The following is an 18213-nucleotide window of genomic DNA, read 5'->3' on the forward strand; positions in this document are numbered from 1 at the left end:
AGAGGAAAGTCTGTTAGTCAATGACAGCGTCTGATAAGAAAGAAAAAAAAAAAACCCTGGGTGGAGTGCAGCAAACTGCTCAGGCAACATGGCACTTCAAGTCCTAGTCAAGTCACTGTAATAGTATATAGTTCTTAAAGTATGTTTTGTTTTTTTTAAACATTTCAATTCAAATGTATGTTACCTTTTTTATTTTGTTATTCTTTCATTGCAAGACGGGTCATGCAATCAATGACAGACAAAAATGATTAAAATAAACAAAAATGGAAAAGCAGCAAAGATTTAATATCATAATAAGAAATGAAGCCATATAAATGTGAAACATACTAATAGAACAACAAAGCTAATCCACAAAATGACATCATTTAAACTCAAGTTTTCCATGTAGTGTGTTTTGGGCATTAAATTAATTAACATTATTTTTAGACTTTATCTATAAACATTAAAAATATATATACAGGCAGTTCACACTAACTAGCTCAAAGTGGAGTTAAGACATGCTATTTCTCACTATTTTTATTGAATATCAGCTCAAATATCTCGTTTTGCTACCTACCATGCAGCACCAATTATTTCGAGATCCCAAGCTAAATTATTTAATGTATAGTACAAACTCAGATTGCCTTTATATGCAGAGAAAACTAACATACATTCAATTTCTTTTTTTGTTTAATGATCGTGCGTGCATGGATGCATGATAGATGAAATTAGAGTAGCTGAAAATAATGGTTATTGTTTATTTAAGCGTAAAGGTTTCTTATATACGGAAACAGTAAAGATGAATTTCTACATTAATGGAAAAGTATTTAATGTTAGAATTCTAAATGCATTCAGGTAATCAAATACTGAAATTTAAGTAACGATACAGACACGACACATTTTTCCTCTACCGTCCGCTATTTTTGTGTAATGTTAGGCTTTGATTGTGTAGCGTTCAGGCTTTGCAGTTAAATCTGGTTTCTTTACAGTCATCATTGTTGCCCTCTAAATGTTTCTAGTCAGAGAAAGTGTTTTTTTAAAAATGCTTTTTGGCTGAAGAGCCAGAACGGGTTGATGTCTCTGTAATCAGTGGTCTAAACTGCATATATCATCCTCAGACCCAGCAATTAATTTTTTTCCTATGTTGGGGACATGAGTTTACGATCACTTTGTCAAGCAGCATTTATGGAATCTGCATGACTTCTCTGACTTCATTTCAAAATGATGGAAATTTCAGCTTCCATATTTTATGGCCACAAGAGAGGTTAAGTAACACTGTTTGTTTTGGGGACTTTTTGCAGATATTATAACTCATGGAGTGGGTGTGAGCTATTGTCAAGCACTGTCTTTATCTTGGACAACATCCACCTCTCCGACACCACCTTTAAAGAGTTCATTTCCACCCCTACAACATTACAGGCTTTACGGATGAGTTTATTGGGTCTGTTGGCATCCAGAATCCTCAACCTGCTGCCCCAGCATGCAACAGCATAGAGTATGGCACTGACCACAACAGATTCATAGAAAATCCTGAGTATTGTTTGGATAAAGAAAAAAAGAATAGAATAAAGCCCTCTGGAAAGTGAGAACTCTCTTAAACAAAGTGGAACAAGGCTGCCATGGAAAGATTATTTCCTTCAAACATCTATCATATACAATACTTCTTATCCATAATGGACTTTTGAAGTTGTCATTTTAGCCCCTTCTCCAAATTTTGACACAAGGTGTTATGTCATCTGTATGATCTTTAAGTATGATTTCAGCTTAATGTCAAAATATTTTTTTCTTTGTGACTCAGGAGGGTATATTTCCTCTGTGCTTTTTATGTATCCAGTTGTATGAGTGCAAGCCTGAGTCAGTTTAATTTGTTTCTGTCTGTATCTGTCAAGGGTGGACGTATGTTTGGCTTCCCAATGTTTCAAAGCTAAAAGCTCTACTTTGTGGTTGTTTCTCCTGCAGACAGACAAACTAGACCCAAGCAGAGACACTGTGTTCTTTAGGGACGGAGTACGAAGAATAGACTTTGTGTTGTCCTACGTAGATGACAAGGACGGAGAAAAGAAACAGGTAAGCGTAACAGAAAAGGGCCAAATTGTCATTACTTGCCTACTCAGCGTTTTAAAATGCTAGCAGACAATATTATTATGCAATTTCTAACTGGAACAGGAATCCATGCTGTAAAGAGGAAGTGAGAGTCAACCCCTTTTCTGTGAACATATGACATTTGTAAATGGAAACCCAGACTGTTAATCATGTGAGACATCCTATGAGCCAAGATACGAAGCAAGGCCAAGATGTGAAACCTCTATAAGACACTGTGCCTCCTCCTCATCATGTAACTTATTGAGATCATCTCAAGCAATGTGAGAATGGGGCTTTAAACATCCTAATAGCAGTGGGTCAACAACCCTCCAAAGAGAAGATCCTCTCAAGGGGTTAAATATCTTGAGTTCTCCCTCAGTTATTTAAGAAGTGAAGGTACACGAAATATCTTCGTGAGCCTTCATGAGTTGCCTTCCTTTCAAGCAGTGAAGAGGGAATAGTGTCATACAATTGCAAGCTATGACACATCCTTGATTTAGTGCTGACTGTGCATCAGCACTAAATCAAGATTTCAGACACTTAACTGGTCATCATCAACTTTGCATTATTCATCACAGTCATCGCTGCGGTTCCATTATGGGAAGAAACTATGTTTGCATAGTTTATGTTTGCAGAAACTAATATACAGGCCTTGGAAAACTACTATATGTTGCATTGTGGATTTGGTGGGTATTGTAGAAGAAACAGATTAAACAGAGAAAGATAACATTGTGGATTGTTATATCGTGCCCTCGAAAGGGGCTCTTTTGGACACAGAAGCTGGATGGTGAACATAGCGGATCCAAACAGCCAGATACATCCTTCAGGAGACTTTAAAGGCCCAAAAACAAACCTTTAAAGAAGTGAATACCTGCAATATTTCGCTGTGTGCTTCTTTTGTACTCAGAAATTTGTTTTTACTGTCCCCAAGTGGTCAAAAAATTGCTTGGGGAAAAAAGTAGACGTGCAAACATCACATAGATACAAAGCTATTAAAGAAACAACAAGGGAGTGGTCACCTGAGGAGTGGAACAAGTTTAACATTGCCAGGCTTTGCTGGCTAATGCCATCTAGCTCTGTTTATGTACAAAATTGGGTTTTTACTCCAGTCAGAGACAATATCAGAGGAACTGATGAGAGTAATTCTGTGGAAATTATCACAAGTGCACAGAGTGGTAAAATAGGCCTAAATATATTAATATATTTCTACTACATTGGCACTACTGCTTATTTCTAATGTGAAAACTGCACTTTAGAGCTCTGAAACTTAAAACTGCATGCACTTAAAGATTACAGGTTGCTCAGTGTGTTTAGCTTTTACACTTTTCCTTAGCCTCCTAAAGGAGAATTGCTTAAGTTTGTCGCCAGATCAAAGTGGAATTAATTTTGTTAATTGAATATCTTCAGTGGTTAATATGGTGCAAATATAAATGGACAGTTTTCTCATTTGTGTTCTAGAAGCTTCAAAACAAAGCAATGTTTAAAAAAAAGGCCAAATCTAAAAATGTACACGACCTTCTGAATATAAATGAAAGGAAATTACTGTGACAGTGTGACACAAGGCTAGGCTTTACTCAGTAGCGTTTAGTCAGCTCTACTGATTATATTCTGAGTAGTCTTTAGCTCAAGAGGTAGAACAGGTCATCTGAGTGGAAGGTTGGTGGTTCAATCCCTGGCTGCTTCAGTCTGCATGCCAGATACTGAACCCCAATGTGCATTTACCAGGATGTGAATGTTACATTAGCACTCAGGTGTAGAAAAAAGTGCACGTTGTATGAAATGCTTTGAGTGCTCCAGTAGAGTCAATTTACCGTTTATGGAGCATATTCAAAGTATCTATATTACACTTACAGGATACGGTGTCAGAGAAAATGCAGCTTACTGAAACCTACAGTAATCTGGTCTGGAGCAGGTTATCTAATAGTTACTATGCTGATTTTCTTTTATAGTACACCCCTCTGAACACTTATTATGTCATGCTTAAGTTTACCACATAAGAGATCTGATTCACTATTTAATGGCAAATTCCAGTATTTTCTTTTAACAACCTCCAAACTCGAGACAAATGGCAGTAGACTGAGTCTTATCCCTTTTAAAAATACTTTCCTTAATCCTCCAGGAGGGACTTATCAGTGGGGTGCATACTCTCAGAGTATCACATACACCCACTGGATAACAAGGAAAACCACAAAGAGACACATGCTCCCACAACAAGTGGCATCTGTCTCATCTAATGTCCACGTGGCCTAGCCATATATAAAAAAGACACAGAGCTCTAAGATCCAGGATAGCAGAGCACAGGAGCTGCGTCTGGATACAGGGCCAGTGCTGCTCAGTTGCATTTCAGGGAGAAAAATCACTGATGCAGTGACATAGAGCACACTAGATCCCCAAGGAAGTTTTATAAATACCCTTGCACTCCGAGGAGAAGATGTTTACATTTTCACTCTCACAGCCCTCACGGATAAGATTGTACGAGATCAAACATTCATATGTAGGTATGATCTTGGTAATACAGTTTTTTGTTAACTTTGCTGAAATGTATTCACTCAATCAAATGCAAATGTTTTGTCATTTGCTAGGGTACCCTCATGTTAACCACACCTGGCACCACAGGGCGTATAGGGGTGCGTGATGTATAAATATGGGCGTGTTCACCTCTGTTCTAAAAGTTTGATCTGACCAAGATGATGCTGGATGTTGAATAGCAAAACGACAACGTTCAAGCTCACGTGGGTTTTAGCAGACGTTAGAAAACCAGACATGGTACACTTTCATGATGGCATCTGAAATGTTCTGCATGAGTTTCCAAACATCCAACACAAACATGACACTTTTTGTCATTTGCTTTAAGAGGCTTGCCAAGATTTCAACTTTAACCACATTTTTGTATCTGTCATTTGAATACACTGAATATATACATAAGCTATTTTTTATAGCTCACTGTTGTCATGTTTTATTTTGATTCATTCAAAGTGTATCAAATAAAGGTACATTTTTATATTTTTAAATGTTTTGTTATGTGGCCATCCCTCCCTACATTAAGGAGTGAAGGTCACTTTTGTGCTTCTGTAGCAGACATGTGGGCAGTTGTGCTGTCAGTTACTGACATGCTCAGTGCCTGTTGTTGATTAAGATGTCAACTTTTCCCTGAATAAGTTGCTGGTGCTTTACCAGTTTTAATCCGAAACCCGTGCCTGTAGGCCTTCATACCTTCATTTGGGAAAACTGTAAAGGTTTGAGTCGTAAATACTCATAAATAAATAGGAAAAGGCTTTGGCTGAATGTCCCTGTCATGGATCCGTAAAAAGGAAAACAGGCATGAGTCTGTTGAGCGCCAATGTTTTTGGTTTGTGTGTTTATCCACAGGAGAGAAGGAGGGCGTTTGAAGCCAACCTGGAGAAAAGAGGACTGGAACTGGAGACAGAAGACAAATCGGTAAGAAATTCAACTGTGTAGTTCAAGCGCCACCTAGTGGACAGTGTGCTAAGGCACACCTGAGTCCAGATATAATTGTCTTAAAGGGATGGCTCAGTGTTTGACAATGCCATGATTATTGCCTCAAAAATCCTAACAAAGATGCTTCCTTTAAGTGTTCCTTATTTTTCCACCAGGACTCCAAGGACCAAAAGACCTATTTCCTAAAGATCCACGCTCCAAGGGATGTACTGGCCACCTACGCTGATGTCTTGAAGATTAAAGTTCCCTTCAAGAAGAGTGACATTCCTCAAAGTCAGGATGTCGCTCTGGAGTGGCTCACGCAGCCTTTTCGACTGCCGGGCAACATCATGCACCCAGAACCGGACTATTTCACCTACCACTTCGACAAGACCAAGACTGACTTCTTCCTCATCGGGGACAAAGACACTTTCTTCCCACCATCCACAAGAAATAGAATTGTTAGTATTTCAAAGATATATTTTAAATCTCTTAATGATTTTGTTTTTTATTAATTAAGATCCTTTTATGGGTTTTACCCCAATGACCACAAAAGTGTTTTGTATCAGTCAGGCAAAACGTAAAATGCATTTGGCTGAAAGGGTAAATCCAAATCCTTTAATCTTCTGTTAAACCTCCTTCTCGTTGGTAGGTGTTCTACATCCTGTCTCGTTGTGCGTACTACAAAGAGGGGCAGAAAGAAAGAGAAAAGACGGGAATCAAGCGATTACTCAGCAATGGGACCTACACGGCGGCCTTCCCCCTTCATGATGTAAGACACGTTGCCAACTTCAAAGTGTGTTTTGTTCAGCGGGTCCTGTTTTGACATTGTGTCTTTCGCTTTCAGTGTCGGTACTGGAAAAAGGGCAGAAATGCAGAGGAGCGTTACAACCTGTACAAGCACTGGGCCAGGTTTCTCTGCTTTTATAAAGAGCAGCCCCTCAACCTCATCAAGTAAACAAACACACGTCCCATATCATCTTACGTCTAAAATTTCCATTTGTCTTGATGTTAAACTCTTCATTTGCTTGCAGGAAGTACTACGGAGAAAAGATCGGGATCTACTTTGCCTGGTTGGGTTTCTACACAGAGATGCTCTTTTTGGCAGCTGTTGTGGGCCTTATATGTTTCATCTATGGAGTGCTCAGTTATGATGACAACATAACAAGGTTAGTGCCACCAGGGGGCATCGCAGCTGTTTGGACAAACCTAAGTAAACAATTTACTTCATCTACTTTATACAGGAAGAAGTCTTTTTATTACTGTAAGTACACCTGGCTAAAAATAAGCTTATCTGATGTTGCAGTAAATCCTGCTTCCTGTGAAGGTTATAGTTTTTTTTTCTTTTGTTTTGCTTAAATTATTTTAGAAAGAGACTAATTACACTTTGCAGTCAATTAAAGCAAAGTTATATTTTGTCTGTTATATGTAGTCTATATTGAGCAGAGTAGGCTAGTTAACATACACAGCGCTCTCTATAATGTAGAAGGTCATCAGCACCACAAACTGCAACCTTCCAAATAATAATAGCTCTCAGACTGTTTACTGTAAATCATAACAATAAAACTTTTCATGATCTGACATTTTAGCTGACTGCAATAGTTCAGGCTAGGGGAGACCATTAAACTGCCATTTAAGTGTATGTAATTGTTGACCACAGGCAGAGAGGTGGTACAGTGAAAAGGTCCTGGCTTCAAATCCATCCTTTCTCTGCGGGTATTCTGGCTTCCTCCCACAGTGCAAGGACATGCATTTAGTGGGGTTAGGTTAACTGGTGATTCTAAAATGCCAATAGGTATGATTGTGTGTGTGTTAACCCTGCGGAGCTGGTGAACTTTCCAAGGTGTACCCCGGCTCTCACCCTGTACTAGCTGGGATGGGCTCCAGCTGCCCTGCAACCCTGAACTGGATAAGAGGAGGAGAATAGATGGATAATTGCTGACCAGTGAAAACTAAAACCAGCAGGCATATTGTATAATAAGAACCTGTGCTCTTTAAGGAAGGCACACTGATATTTTTTCTCACATTGACCAACAAGGGGGCTGGTGGAGTCAGTGATGGACTACTTGTTTCACCTGTTTAACAGTCATAAAGTGTGTGCTGGGATTAATGTCAGGGCTCTGTGCAGGACTTTCAAACTGGTTAATTTCTATATAAACTATGTGGACAAAAGTATTGGGCCACACCGCTTCACCTGTGAATTCAAGCGTTTACAGTCCCATTACTATAAATATATACAGTGGGGCAAAAAAGTATTTAGTCAGCCACCGATTGTGCAAGTTCCCCCACCTAAAATGATGACAGAGGTCAGTAATTTGCACCAGAGGTACACTTTAACTGTGAGAGACAGAATGTGAAAAAAAAAATCCATGAATCCACATGGTAGGATTTGTAAAGAATTTATTCGTAAATCAGGGTGGAAAATAAGTATTTGGTCAATAACAAAAATACAACTCAATACTTTGTAACATAACCTTTGTTGGCAATAACAGAGGTCAAACGTTTACTATAGGTCTTTACCAGGTTTGCACACACAGTAGCTGGTATTTTGACCCATTCCTCCATGCAGATCTTCTCGAGAGCAGTGATGTTTTGGGGCTGTCGCCGAGCAACACGGACTTTCAACTCCGCCACAGATTTTCTATGGGGTTGAGGTCTGGAGACTGGCTAGGCCACTCCAGGACTTTCAAATGCTTCTTACGGAGCCACTCCTTTGTTGCCCGGGCGGTGTGTTTTGGATCATTGTCATGTTGGAAGACCCAGCCTCGTTTCATCTTCAAAGTTCCCACTGATGGAAGGAGGTTTTGGCTCAAAATCTCACGATACATGGCCCCATTCATTCTGTCCTTAACACGGATCAGTCGTCCTGTCCCCTTGGCAGAAAAACAGCCCCATAGCATGATGTTTCCACCCCCATGCTTCACAGTAGGTATGGTGTTCTTGGGATGCAACTCAGTATTCTTCTTCCTCCAAACACGACGAGTTGAGTTTATACCAAAAAGTTCTACTTTGGTTTCATCTGACCACATGACATTCTCCCAATCCTCTGCTGTATCATCCATGTGCTCTCTGGCAAACTTCAGACGGGCCTGGACATGCACTGGCTTCAGCAGCGGAACACGTCTGGCACTGCGGGATTTGATTCCCTGCCGTTGTAGTGTGTTACTGATGGTGACCTTTGTTACTTTGGTCCCAGCTCTCTGCAGGTCATTCACCAGGTCCCCCCGTGTGGTTCTGGGATCTTTGCTCACCGTTCTCATGATCATTTTGACCCCACGGGATGAGATCTTGCGTGGAGCCCCAGATCGAGGGAGATTATCAGTGGTCTTGTATGTCTTCCATTTTCTGATGATTGCTCCCACAGTTGATTTTTTCACACCAAGCTGCTTGCCTATTGTAGATTCACTCTTCCCAGTCTGGTGCAGGTCTACAATACTTTTCCTGGTGTCCTTCGAAAGCTCTTTGGTCTTGGCCATGGCGGAGTTTGGAGTCTGACTGTTTGAGGCTGTGGACAGGTGTCTTTTATACAGATGATGAGTTCAAACAGGTGCCATTCATACAGGTAACGAGTGGGGGACAGAAAAGCTTCTTACAGAAGACGTTACAGGTCTGTGAGAGCCAGAGATTTTCCTTGTTTGAGGTGACCAAATACTTATTTTCCACCCTGATTTACGAATAAATTCTTTACAAATCCTACCATGTGGATTCATGGATTTTTTTTTTCACATTCTGTCTCTCACAGTTGAAGTGTACCTCTGGTGCAAATTACTGACCTCTGTCATCATTTTAAGTGGGAGAACTTGCACAATTGGTGGCTGACTAAATACTTTTTTGCCCCACTGTATAATATATATAAATATAAAACCAAGCACCAAGCTATGCAGACTGTAGCTGTTGTGTTTGTGCTCTTTTCTTTGTCACCAGTGTTTACATCCTATCACACTCTTGTCACAGATAGAAAGACACTTTTTCAATCCATTTAAAAACCAAATAAAATATACAGGTTCTAGACTTCCTGCTCAGCCCTCTGCCTCACACCTCCTCCAGTGCACTTTGGGTCAGATTCAGGGTCTTCAGCTGGTAACCTGTCACTAATGTTTCACCCTGTACCCTGTACATCTCCAGGTGAGGCGGCAATTGGCTACATCAGGATATCCCTCTGCCACCCCCTGCATCTGACCCTCCTCTGTAGCCACAAACAGTAGCTCATTTCCTCCACTTCTTCGGCTAGTTCCTTGACAGACCTCTGCAGGCTTGCGCCTCTTGTCCCTGTAGTTGGTGGAGCTGGATCACCGAACTGTTCACAAAAAAACCCTGCACACCCAATTTTAAGTGGATAAATGGAGGCTGCCCAGCCTGCAGTTCACTGCCAGATCCGAGCACTTGAGCCACTTTAGGTCATGTGCCGCTACTATGCCCTCTAGGTCTAGAATGGACGAACAACACACGAGGCCAGAGGAAACCGTGAATGTGCTTTAGAGCGATGAAATGTCCCTTTAATGCTTATACTATGGCAAAATACCCTTTTTAGACAATATTATATACAGACACTTTGAATATTATTGAATTGCCTTCTACTGTGTGTACTGTATGTTCATCTGTGGGTTTCTTTATTTTGTTTTATTTTTAGCAAAGAAATATGTGACCCTAAAATAGGAGGCAGTATCATGATGTGTCCTCTTTGCGATAAAAACTGCACTTTCTGGAGGCTCGACTCAACGTGTCTCTCATCCTGGGTAATTATTCCATTTCATATATTAGCTGGTCGCGTTATTATAATTTCATTTACACATATGTTACATTGTATCAATTTATTTAAATCAATGCGGTTTATGTAATCAGTGAAAAAAGGTCAACTATTATTGCATAGACTAAAATGTTTTAGATTGACCACATTTAATCATACAGCTACATACTGAGTAACCAGCATGTTACCCTGTTTGTTCCCAGCATGTGATCTCTTGTGCTTGTCCGAGGAACCTATACTTTTCCATATTCTCTCTTCCAGCAATCCCATCTGTTTGATAATGAGGCAACCGTGTTCTTTGCCATGTTTATGGGGATCTGGGGTAAGTGTCAGTCTGTGCCGCTCTTGCTGTTTTTGACTTCTGTAGGAGATCCAACGAAACCCCCTCCTGTTGGCCAGATTTTCCCAGTTAAAGCCCTTTCACACGAAAAGAGCGTCCAACTTTGCCTAAACTGCTTCAGTCCGGGAAGATTTGCTGGCACAATTATGCTGTTATGCCAAAGCAGCGGGGCTGTTTGTAGGTAGCATAGCATAAAATGCAGCATAAAGCCAAATGGATGTGAGAGTTATGAGAGTTTTGATCGATCTTGACCAGTTATGGTTTTTAAAAAATGCCGTGTCTTTTTCTTGACTTTGACAGTAACTCTGTTTTTGGAGTTCTGGAAGCGGCGCCAGGCCCGGCTGGAGTACGAGTGGGACTTGGTGGACTTTGAAGAGGAACAGCAAGAGCTTCAAACTCGGCCTGAGTTTGAGATCAAATGCACTAACAGGAGACTCAACAAGATCACACAGGTGCTTTTCAAACTATTAAAGTTATAATAGGCAAAAAGCTTGGACCTAAAGGAAAAAATGGGAATTACACTGAGTACAAAGAGTGCTCCTCTCTCTGTTTTAAGGCTCCCCTTCCCAGGATTTAAACCTCATTCTCACAGGTTAAAGCCCTCATTGCATTTTGCACCCATTTCCCTCTTCCTGCTCCTTTACACTGCCAAACCTCCTGCCTCCCACTCGGCTTTCTAAAGCTGGAAAAACAGATATTGCAGTTAAATTTGCTGAAAAGGTTATTTGGTATTTTTCTTTCTGTCTGAGCTTTAAATAACAACAATTTATCTTTCAGGAAATGGAGCCATATCTCCCCCTCCACACCAGGTGTGCTCGCTACTGCCTCTCTGGAGCCACTGTTACATTCTGGGTAAGCGATTATTCAGCTGAAGTGCATGTGTGTGTGATTTTATAACTAGTCACAGCTTTATAAATCATGTGTGTTCTCTCCACAGATTTCTTTGATTCTGGCCTGTATTACTGGGGTCATAGCATATAGGTTGGCTGTCTATGCATCCTTCGCAAGTATCATTGGCAACCATAAAGGAGAGTCCGGCAACTATAAAAACAAGACCCTGCTAGTCGGCGGATTGATCACCCCACAGCTGGCGACTTCTGTCACCGCTTCCTGCATCAATTTTGTCATCATCATGATCCTTAACTTCTTTTATGAGAAGGTGGCCATCTGGATCACTGATATGGGTACTGGGATTTAATTGGGCAAACAGGATTTAGAAAATACAATAAAACTGATGATTTACTATCTGATCTGCTAACTGATGATGCTTTGCTTCCTGCAGAAATACCAAAAACTCACCTGGAATATGAGAACAGGTTGATTACGAAGATGTTCATGTTCCAGTTTGTCAACTACTACTCCTCCTGCTTCTATGTGGCCTTCTTCAAAGGCAAATTTGTGGGTTACCCGGGTAACTACACATACATGTTTGGCAAATGGAAGAAATTTAGGAATGAGGAGGTGAGTTTTAAAAGACAGCATTTAAGCATTGTTTCTTTTTTTCTAAACTGAGACGTATTTCTTTAAGCAGACATCCTCATAAATACAAGAAATGTGACAGAAAAGCCTGTCTCTTGCTGTCCTAGTGTGACCCCGGAGGCTGCCTGATAGAGCTGACCACACAGCTGTTGATCGTCATGGCGGGGAAACAGTTATGGGGGAACATTCAAGAAGCTCTGCTGCCGTGAGTACCGTCAAATGTTTGTCTTATTTGGCCGAACAATAAGCCACAATCTGTGAAACCATCATCAGCTCCAAAGTCTGGAAAAAAGTCAGAGATTTACATGAAACCACAAAGATAATACATTAACTATCTATGGCGTAAAGTTTAGTTAAAAATATTTTACCCTACCCTTAGAAAGAAATGTCCAAGAGTAAAAAATGTAACTTCAATTTCAGCAAATATGAAGTTAATTTTCATATAAACATTTAATCCAACAACCAAATAACTGTGTGTTAAAGTCCTCTCCAACCTCCTGACGCACACACACACACGTAGACACAGCATCATTTACATATACACACTATTGCTTACCCACACACATCACAGTTAAGTGTATGACACTTAACATGCCACATTCACACAAGCACTGACTCTAAACTGAGTGCTGTCTGAATGCTCTCTTCACACACATTCATACTCCGATGGATGCATCAGAGAGCAACTTGGGGTTAGTGTCTTGCCCAAGGATACTTGGCATGCAGACTAGAGGAGCCAGCGATTGAACCACCAACCTTCCGATCAGTAGGTGACCTGCTCTACCTCCTGAGCTACAGTCACCCCACTCCTAAGGACCCGAGTCCCTGCTTTAACACACCTAATTAAAGTGATTCGCGTATTAAACGCCTGATAACAAGATGATCACTTGAATTAAGTGTGCTGTAGCAGGAAAGCACCTAAAAACCTAAACAAGTATCCACAAGGATCGGCATCTAGAAGCACTAGCAAAAATTGTCAAACCAGGGCCTAACATTGGGGGTGGAGCCTATCCCAGCTGTCATAGGGCCAGGTACACCCAAACCCCTCCATTTAACGCACGGAGCCACCACATCCAGTTCCCATTGTGAATTTGACTGTATTGCTCTTTGTATTGCCTCACCTTACCTGATTAGGTAGAAAAATGCCTTGCTTGTTGACAGTCTTCCATCATACAGTAAATTTTCTAAAGCCTGAAAACAAAGCCCAGAGGCAGTTGGGAGAGTTTCCTCTCTTGAATTACATTAAACTGAAAAGCTGTCGTGCATTTTTTGTCCAGCCATGCTAAAAGAATTTCTGCCTATTGCAGCTTAAAAGTGTAAGTGAAGATCATTAGCTGGATTTTAAGTCCCTGGCGCATAAATGAAAGCGACTTAACAGAAAACAGTATTTATAAAAAACTAAAAAATATCACACTTTTTACATGAACCCATGACAAAATGAAACCTTCTTGAACCTTTGAAATTGCTACAAAACAAGCAGGGACTTTAGAGGTGCTGAGGTGGTGTCTTAAACTCCCAGAGGAGAACTGCATCTTAAAATCTGCAGCTTGACGTCACCATCTGAAAATCTCGTTGTGGAAAGCTCCACCATATTTTTTCCATATTTTTTTTGCTAGGTTGATGCGTAACTGGTGGAGCAGCAGAAAGGGACGTCACAACCCCGAGAACCATTACAGTCGATGGGAGCAGGATCATGTTCTGCAGAACTTCAGCCAGCTGGGCCTGTTCTACGAGTACCTAGAGATGGGTGAGATGCTTCACTAGTCTCTCTGATAAATTCAAATATCAATTAAAAAGTCACATTAAACAGGAAATGTTTAACTTGTCCTGACTGCTTTCCCTGTAATTCCAGTGATCCAGTTTGGCTTCATCACTCTCTTTGTGGCCTCTTTCCCCTTGGCCCCCCTTTTGGCCCTGTTCAACAACATCCTGGAAATCAGGGTGGACGCCTGGAAGTTCACCACCCAGTTTAGGCGACCAGTGGCATCCAAGGCTCGAAACATCGGAGCATGGCAGGAGATCCTAAATTCAGTGGCCATCTTGTCTGTTGTTACCAATGTGAGTTTTTTTTCCCCTTTCATCGCATTTAAAATGAGGTTAAACTTCATGAGATAGTGCTTACGTATCAGCCTGGAAATAAGCTTCAGAAACAACTTTTTGTGGTCCCTTTTCTTCCAGGCTTTCATCATGGCCTTCACCTCAGACATGATCCCCCGTATGGTGTACCTGTATGCCTACAGCAACAGTACCAGCATGAAGGGCTACATCAACAGCAGCCTGTCAGAATACAGAATACCGATACGACCACAAAATATGACTGAGGATAACTGGTTTCGTCACTTCAATACGACCTGCAGGTATTAGAGCTGAAAGAAGCTCTTTAGATATTTTCAGCATATTTAAAGCATTAATAAATATCCTTTACAAAATATTGGTAGAATGAGTTAACCAATGAAAGTCATTGCAAGACTCTGCAGTTCGTGCCTGTCAATGGAGTGTTTTAGGATCTTTCATCTGAGATTCAGGCTCACTAATCTTACAGTGTTGTTTCCAGCTGCTACATGCAGCAATTGGTGGTGAAAAGGCTTTCGTGAGGCAAAAATCAGAGTAAATATTTGGCATTCTCACTGACTGTAGATGAGTACTAATGTTGTGTTTACATGTTAGCAAACATAACTTTTATGAAAGGCATTTCATCAAACTTGTCAGTTAGGTTCAAATTACTGTTTGCATAGATCTACGTACTTTTCAGTTTATTCATGTTTCTGTCTGTTATGGGAGCCTTATTGTACACTCACTGGTAACTTCATTAGGCACACACTGCTAGCAGCATATTGAACCCTCTTTCGACTTAAGAATTGCCTTATTTCTTCATGGTTGGCTGGAAAAGTTCCTCAGAGATGTTGGTTCACATTGACATGACAGCTTCTGTAGCCCATTCACTTCAATTTATAAGGTTCTTCTGCAAGCATTGGTGGTGTATCGAGTGGTTATTTGAGTTAGTTTCCCCCAGAGATGTCAAACACTGGATATTTTCTCATTTTCAGACCATTCTCTGCAAACCCTTGAAATTTTTGCATGTGACGCCGCTCTCTTGTTGGTCTGTACAGATACCGTGACTACCGGCACCCTCCAGGCCACAAGAACGAGTACACTCACACCATGCAGTTCTGGCACATCCTGGCAGCCAAAATGGCCTTCATTATTATCATGGAAGTAAGACAAAATACACTTTTCCCTCACACGTTCCTCACTCGTAAAAATAAATAAATAAATAATAACCTGAATTAATGTTGCAAAGTGACGATATCTTTACCAACGCTCTCTTTGCAGCATGTGGTCTTTGTGGTGAAGTTCTTTATTGCGTGGATGATCCCAGACGTCCCGTCAGATGTGAAGGCGCGCATCAAGCGAGAACGATACCTGATTCAAGAACACCTGCATAACTACGAGGTGGAAAGGCTCAAACTGCAGCTGAGTGCCAGCTTCATCACAGAGCCGCAAACTTCGGAAACGTCGTTGACGCCAGACAAACACGAAGTGCTTTCTGAGTGCCTGTAGCACCTGCGTCGCACCTCCAGCTAACCAAGCCGAGGGCGGACATGTCTGTGTATTCTCTTCTCCCTGAGAACAGCCATATGCAAGGGCTTCTGTCTTTGAATTCAAAACGCTATTTGTTTCATTTTGGATGGACAATAAAGCCTTCCACATTATACTCCTATGTTAGGAAACGCATAGATACAGCATTTAAAATCCAGTGCAGTATAACATTTTATTTTCCTTAAAATCAGCTTCTTTTGCAGACGAAGCGTTCATTTTCCATAAAAACTGTATTTACATTCATCTTTCTTTGTCATAAAAGCATAATCTCTGTGTTTTCTGATACAGTTAAGGTTTGTTTTCTTGAATGTGTGACAGTGGGTTTGATTCCTCTTTAAAGAGCTGACTGTGACGTCAATTTAGTATTCTGCATGCTAGTCTTTGATGAGAATGAAGGACTGAATATTTAGTCAGTTGTGAATGTAGAAAACACTCATGCTTACAAATATTTAAAAACATATGCGAGATGAAACACAAGTCAACTGGCGGTGCTTCCTCGGACAGCTTCACCATGATTAGTTTTTTATTTTTATTTTAATAGGTAGCTACATAACAATATGTCTACTGATCTACAGCCGAGCTAGTAGACTATGAGTTTCATTGTTTGAGTGTTTATTATATGTAGAAAAAAGCTCTTTAAAACTGTGCATTTGAAAACCAAGTACCTCCATCACACTGCAGTAACACTGTAACAATCAGATGTGTGGTGTTTTTCCACTCACTCTGACCTGAGTTAGCGACAGAAATAATGCGTTAAGACAGCAGCTGCAGGCTCGTGTCTGATCTTCTGCTTGTATTACCAAGTTGCTGCGGGACCAATTGTAAAGTTTCTCTAAAAACAAACAAACAAACAAAATAGACTACATGAAGAACACGTTGTCAGGGCACTGGACAGATCATGTGTTGGTTTTACTTTTCCCCGTTTATACAATAAATGGCCAACTTTTAATTTTCAACTTTCACATTAGTTATGTCACCACATATTATTAATCGTCCAACCGCAAGCTGAGAACTATACAGGAAGCAGATCTTCTTGTAGCCTGGTGGGGATATGTATGAGTAACATGAAATGGTTTTAGTAACCAGCTCATTAACTATAGCTGACGTCTAAGTGCTGCTGTAGATATAAAGATGCTGTTTTTTTAAGGGGCTATAGTGCAATTAATTTATTGATCCATTTCTGCCCTGTGGCCTGAAGCATTTGTGTTTAGAGTTACTATTTTTATGCTTTTACATTTGCCTATAAAAGACCTTGCAGCATTTGGGTTCTTTCTTTTAGATCAGGGGTCCCCAATCTCAGTCCACGAGGGCCAGTGTCCCTGCAGGTTTTAGATGTCTTCTTGATCCATCACAGATTTAAATGGATAAATGACCTCCTCAACATGTCCTGAAGTTCTCCAGAGGCCTGGTAATGAACTAATCATGTGATTCAGGTGTGTTGACCCAGGGTGAGATCTAAAACCTGGAGGGACACCGGCCCTCGTGGACTGGGATTGGGGACCCCTGTTTTAGATTGTCCTCTTCATCACCTCGTAACTGGCCAAGAAGCAGTGTTAGCTCAGACAGCTCTTCCACCACACTAATGAAAAATAAGACTCCTGCTTTACATTTTACATTGTAGCAAGCGTCTGATTGATTATTTTTTTAATAAGTTGATCATTTGTCATATAGAGTGCGTATAAATCTGTTATGCTTTTTTAGGTTTCCGTGTTTGTGCTTTAACTTCTTACAGTAAAGCGGCTGATGCAATCAGCAGGATATATCTGACAGTCGACACTCACTCCAGTCTCAGGATTTAAAATCTTTCAGTGTCTGTTGAGCATGACTGTTTACTGAGGCGTGCAAAATCCCGCAACATCCATGATGGACTTCCCAACAAACGAATGCCTTAAACATCTGTCTTAATTTGTTTTTGTATGTTTTTTTTTAAAGAAAAAAAATTCCTATCTGTTTCTCAACATCTGTTGCATAGTATTTGTTACTGCTGCAAACTATGTGCAGTGTACCAGTTTTGTGCATGAACTGTGATCATGTAAATATTTTGTCAGTATCAATATGTAAGTTTTCTGTCGACTGTTGAACAGGAACTTATTAAAATTGTTAAAATTCCCAATAAATAAAGAAAAGTCATTTTTTGTTGGAGCTTTATTTTCAATTACAATAAGACACCCAGCGCATCTATGTTTTGCATCTTTCTCCAACATAAAGATCTCATCCAACTTTATTTTAAGATCACGTTTTTCTCCACAGAAAAACATCTGTACAATTTAAACAAGCTTAACAGTTAATATTTGGCACAACCACCTTTATTCTTCAACACAGCCTGAACTCTCTTAAGCTGCTTTTTAGTCATTTCTTTAAGTAGTCTTCAGGAATAGTTCTCCTGTTTTCTTGAAGGACATTCAAAGCTCTGCCTTTTTCTGTATTTTGTGTCAAGATAATCCAACACTGCTTCGGTAATGTTGATGTCCAGGCTCTGCAGAGGCTGATCTATGACTGACAGTGCTCCATTTTGTGTTTTTATATATTTGCTGAAAATACTTTGTCC

At 40.4% G+C, this 18213-nt stretch overlaps 1 protein-coding gene across 2 annotated transcripts in view; it reads left to right on the forward strand.

Moving 5' to 3' along the window:
* The window catches only part of ano5b (anoctamin 5b), a 30123-nt gene extending 12328 nt beyond the window's left edge, over positions 1 to 17795 (forward strand). For both annotated transcript variants that reach the window (XM_086288715.1, XM_086288724.1), the window contains 18 exons: positions 1939 to 2046; positions 5431 to 5499; positions 5676 to 5960; positions 6152 to 6271; positions 6347 to 6453; positions 6534 to 6668; positions 10130 to 10235; positions 10508 to 10568; positions 10887 to 11038; positions 11364 to 11438; positions 11524 to 11770; positions 11869 to 12047; positions 12173 to 12270; positions 13682 to 13812; positions 13918 to 14123; positions 14244 to 14422; positions 15176 to 15281; positions 15399 to 17795. In XM_086288715.1, the coding sequence (XP_086144841.1) occupies positions 1939 to 2046; positions 5431 to 5499; positions 5676 to 5960; positions 6152 to 6271; positions 6347 to 6453; positions 6534 to 6668; positions 10130 to 10235; positions 10508 to 10568; positions 10887 to 11038; positions 11364 to 11438; positions 11524 to 11770; positions 11869 to 12047; positions 12173 to 12270; positions 13682 to 13812; positions 13918 to 14123; positions 14244 to 14422; positions 15176 to 15281; positions 15399 to 15626 (2592 nt within the window). In that variant the 3' untranslated portion in view covers positions 15627 to 17795. The remainder of the gene's footprint in view (positions 1 to 1938; positions 2047 to 5430; positions 5500 to 5675; positions 5961 to 6151; positions 6272 to 6346; positions 6454 to 6533; positions 6669 to 10129; positions 10236 to 10507; positions 10569 to 10886; positions 11039 to 11363; positions 11439 to 11523; positions 11771 to 11868; positions 12048 to 12172; positions 12271 to 13681; positions 13813 to 13917; positions 14124 to 14243; positions 14423 to 15175; positions 15282 to 15398) is intronic.
* The last annotated feature ends 418 nt before the right edge of the window (positions 17796 to 18213 follow it).

The sequence above is a fragment of the Aulonocara sp. 'chitande type north' Nkhata Bay genome, linkage group LG1, assembly GCF_057382095.1.
Source record: "Aulonocara sp. 'chitande type north' Nkhata Bay isolate Kocher_YH1m ecotype deep benthic linkage group LG1, A_spYH_male_GT1.1, whole genome shotgun sequence".
Lineage (NCBI taxonomy): Eukaryota > Metazoa > Chordata > Actinopteri > Cichliformes > Cichlidae > Aulonocara > Aulonocara sp. 'chitande type north' Nkhata Bay.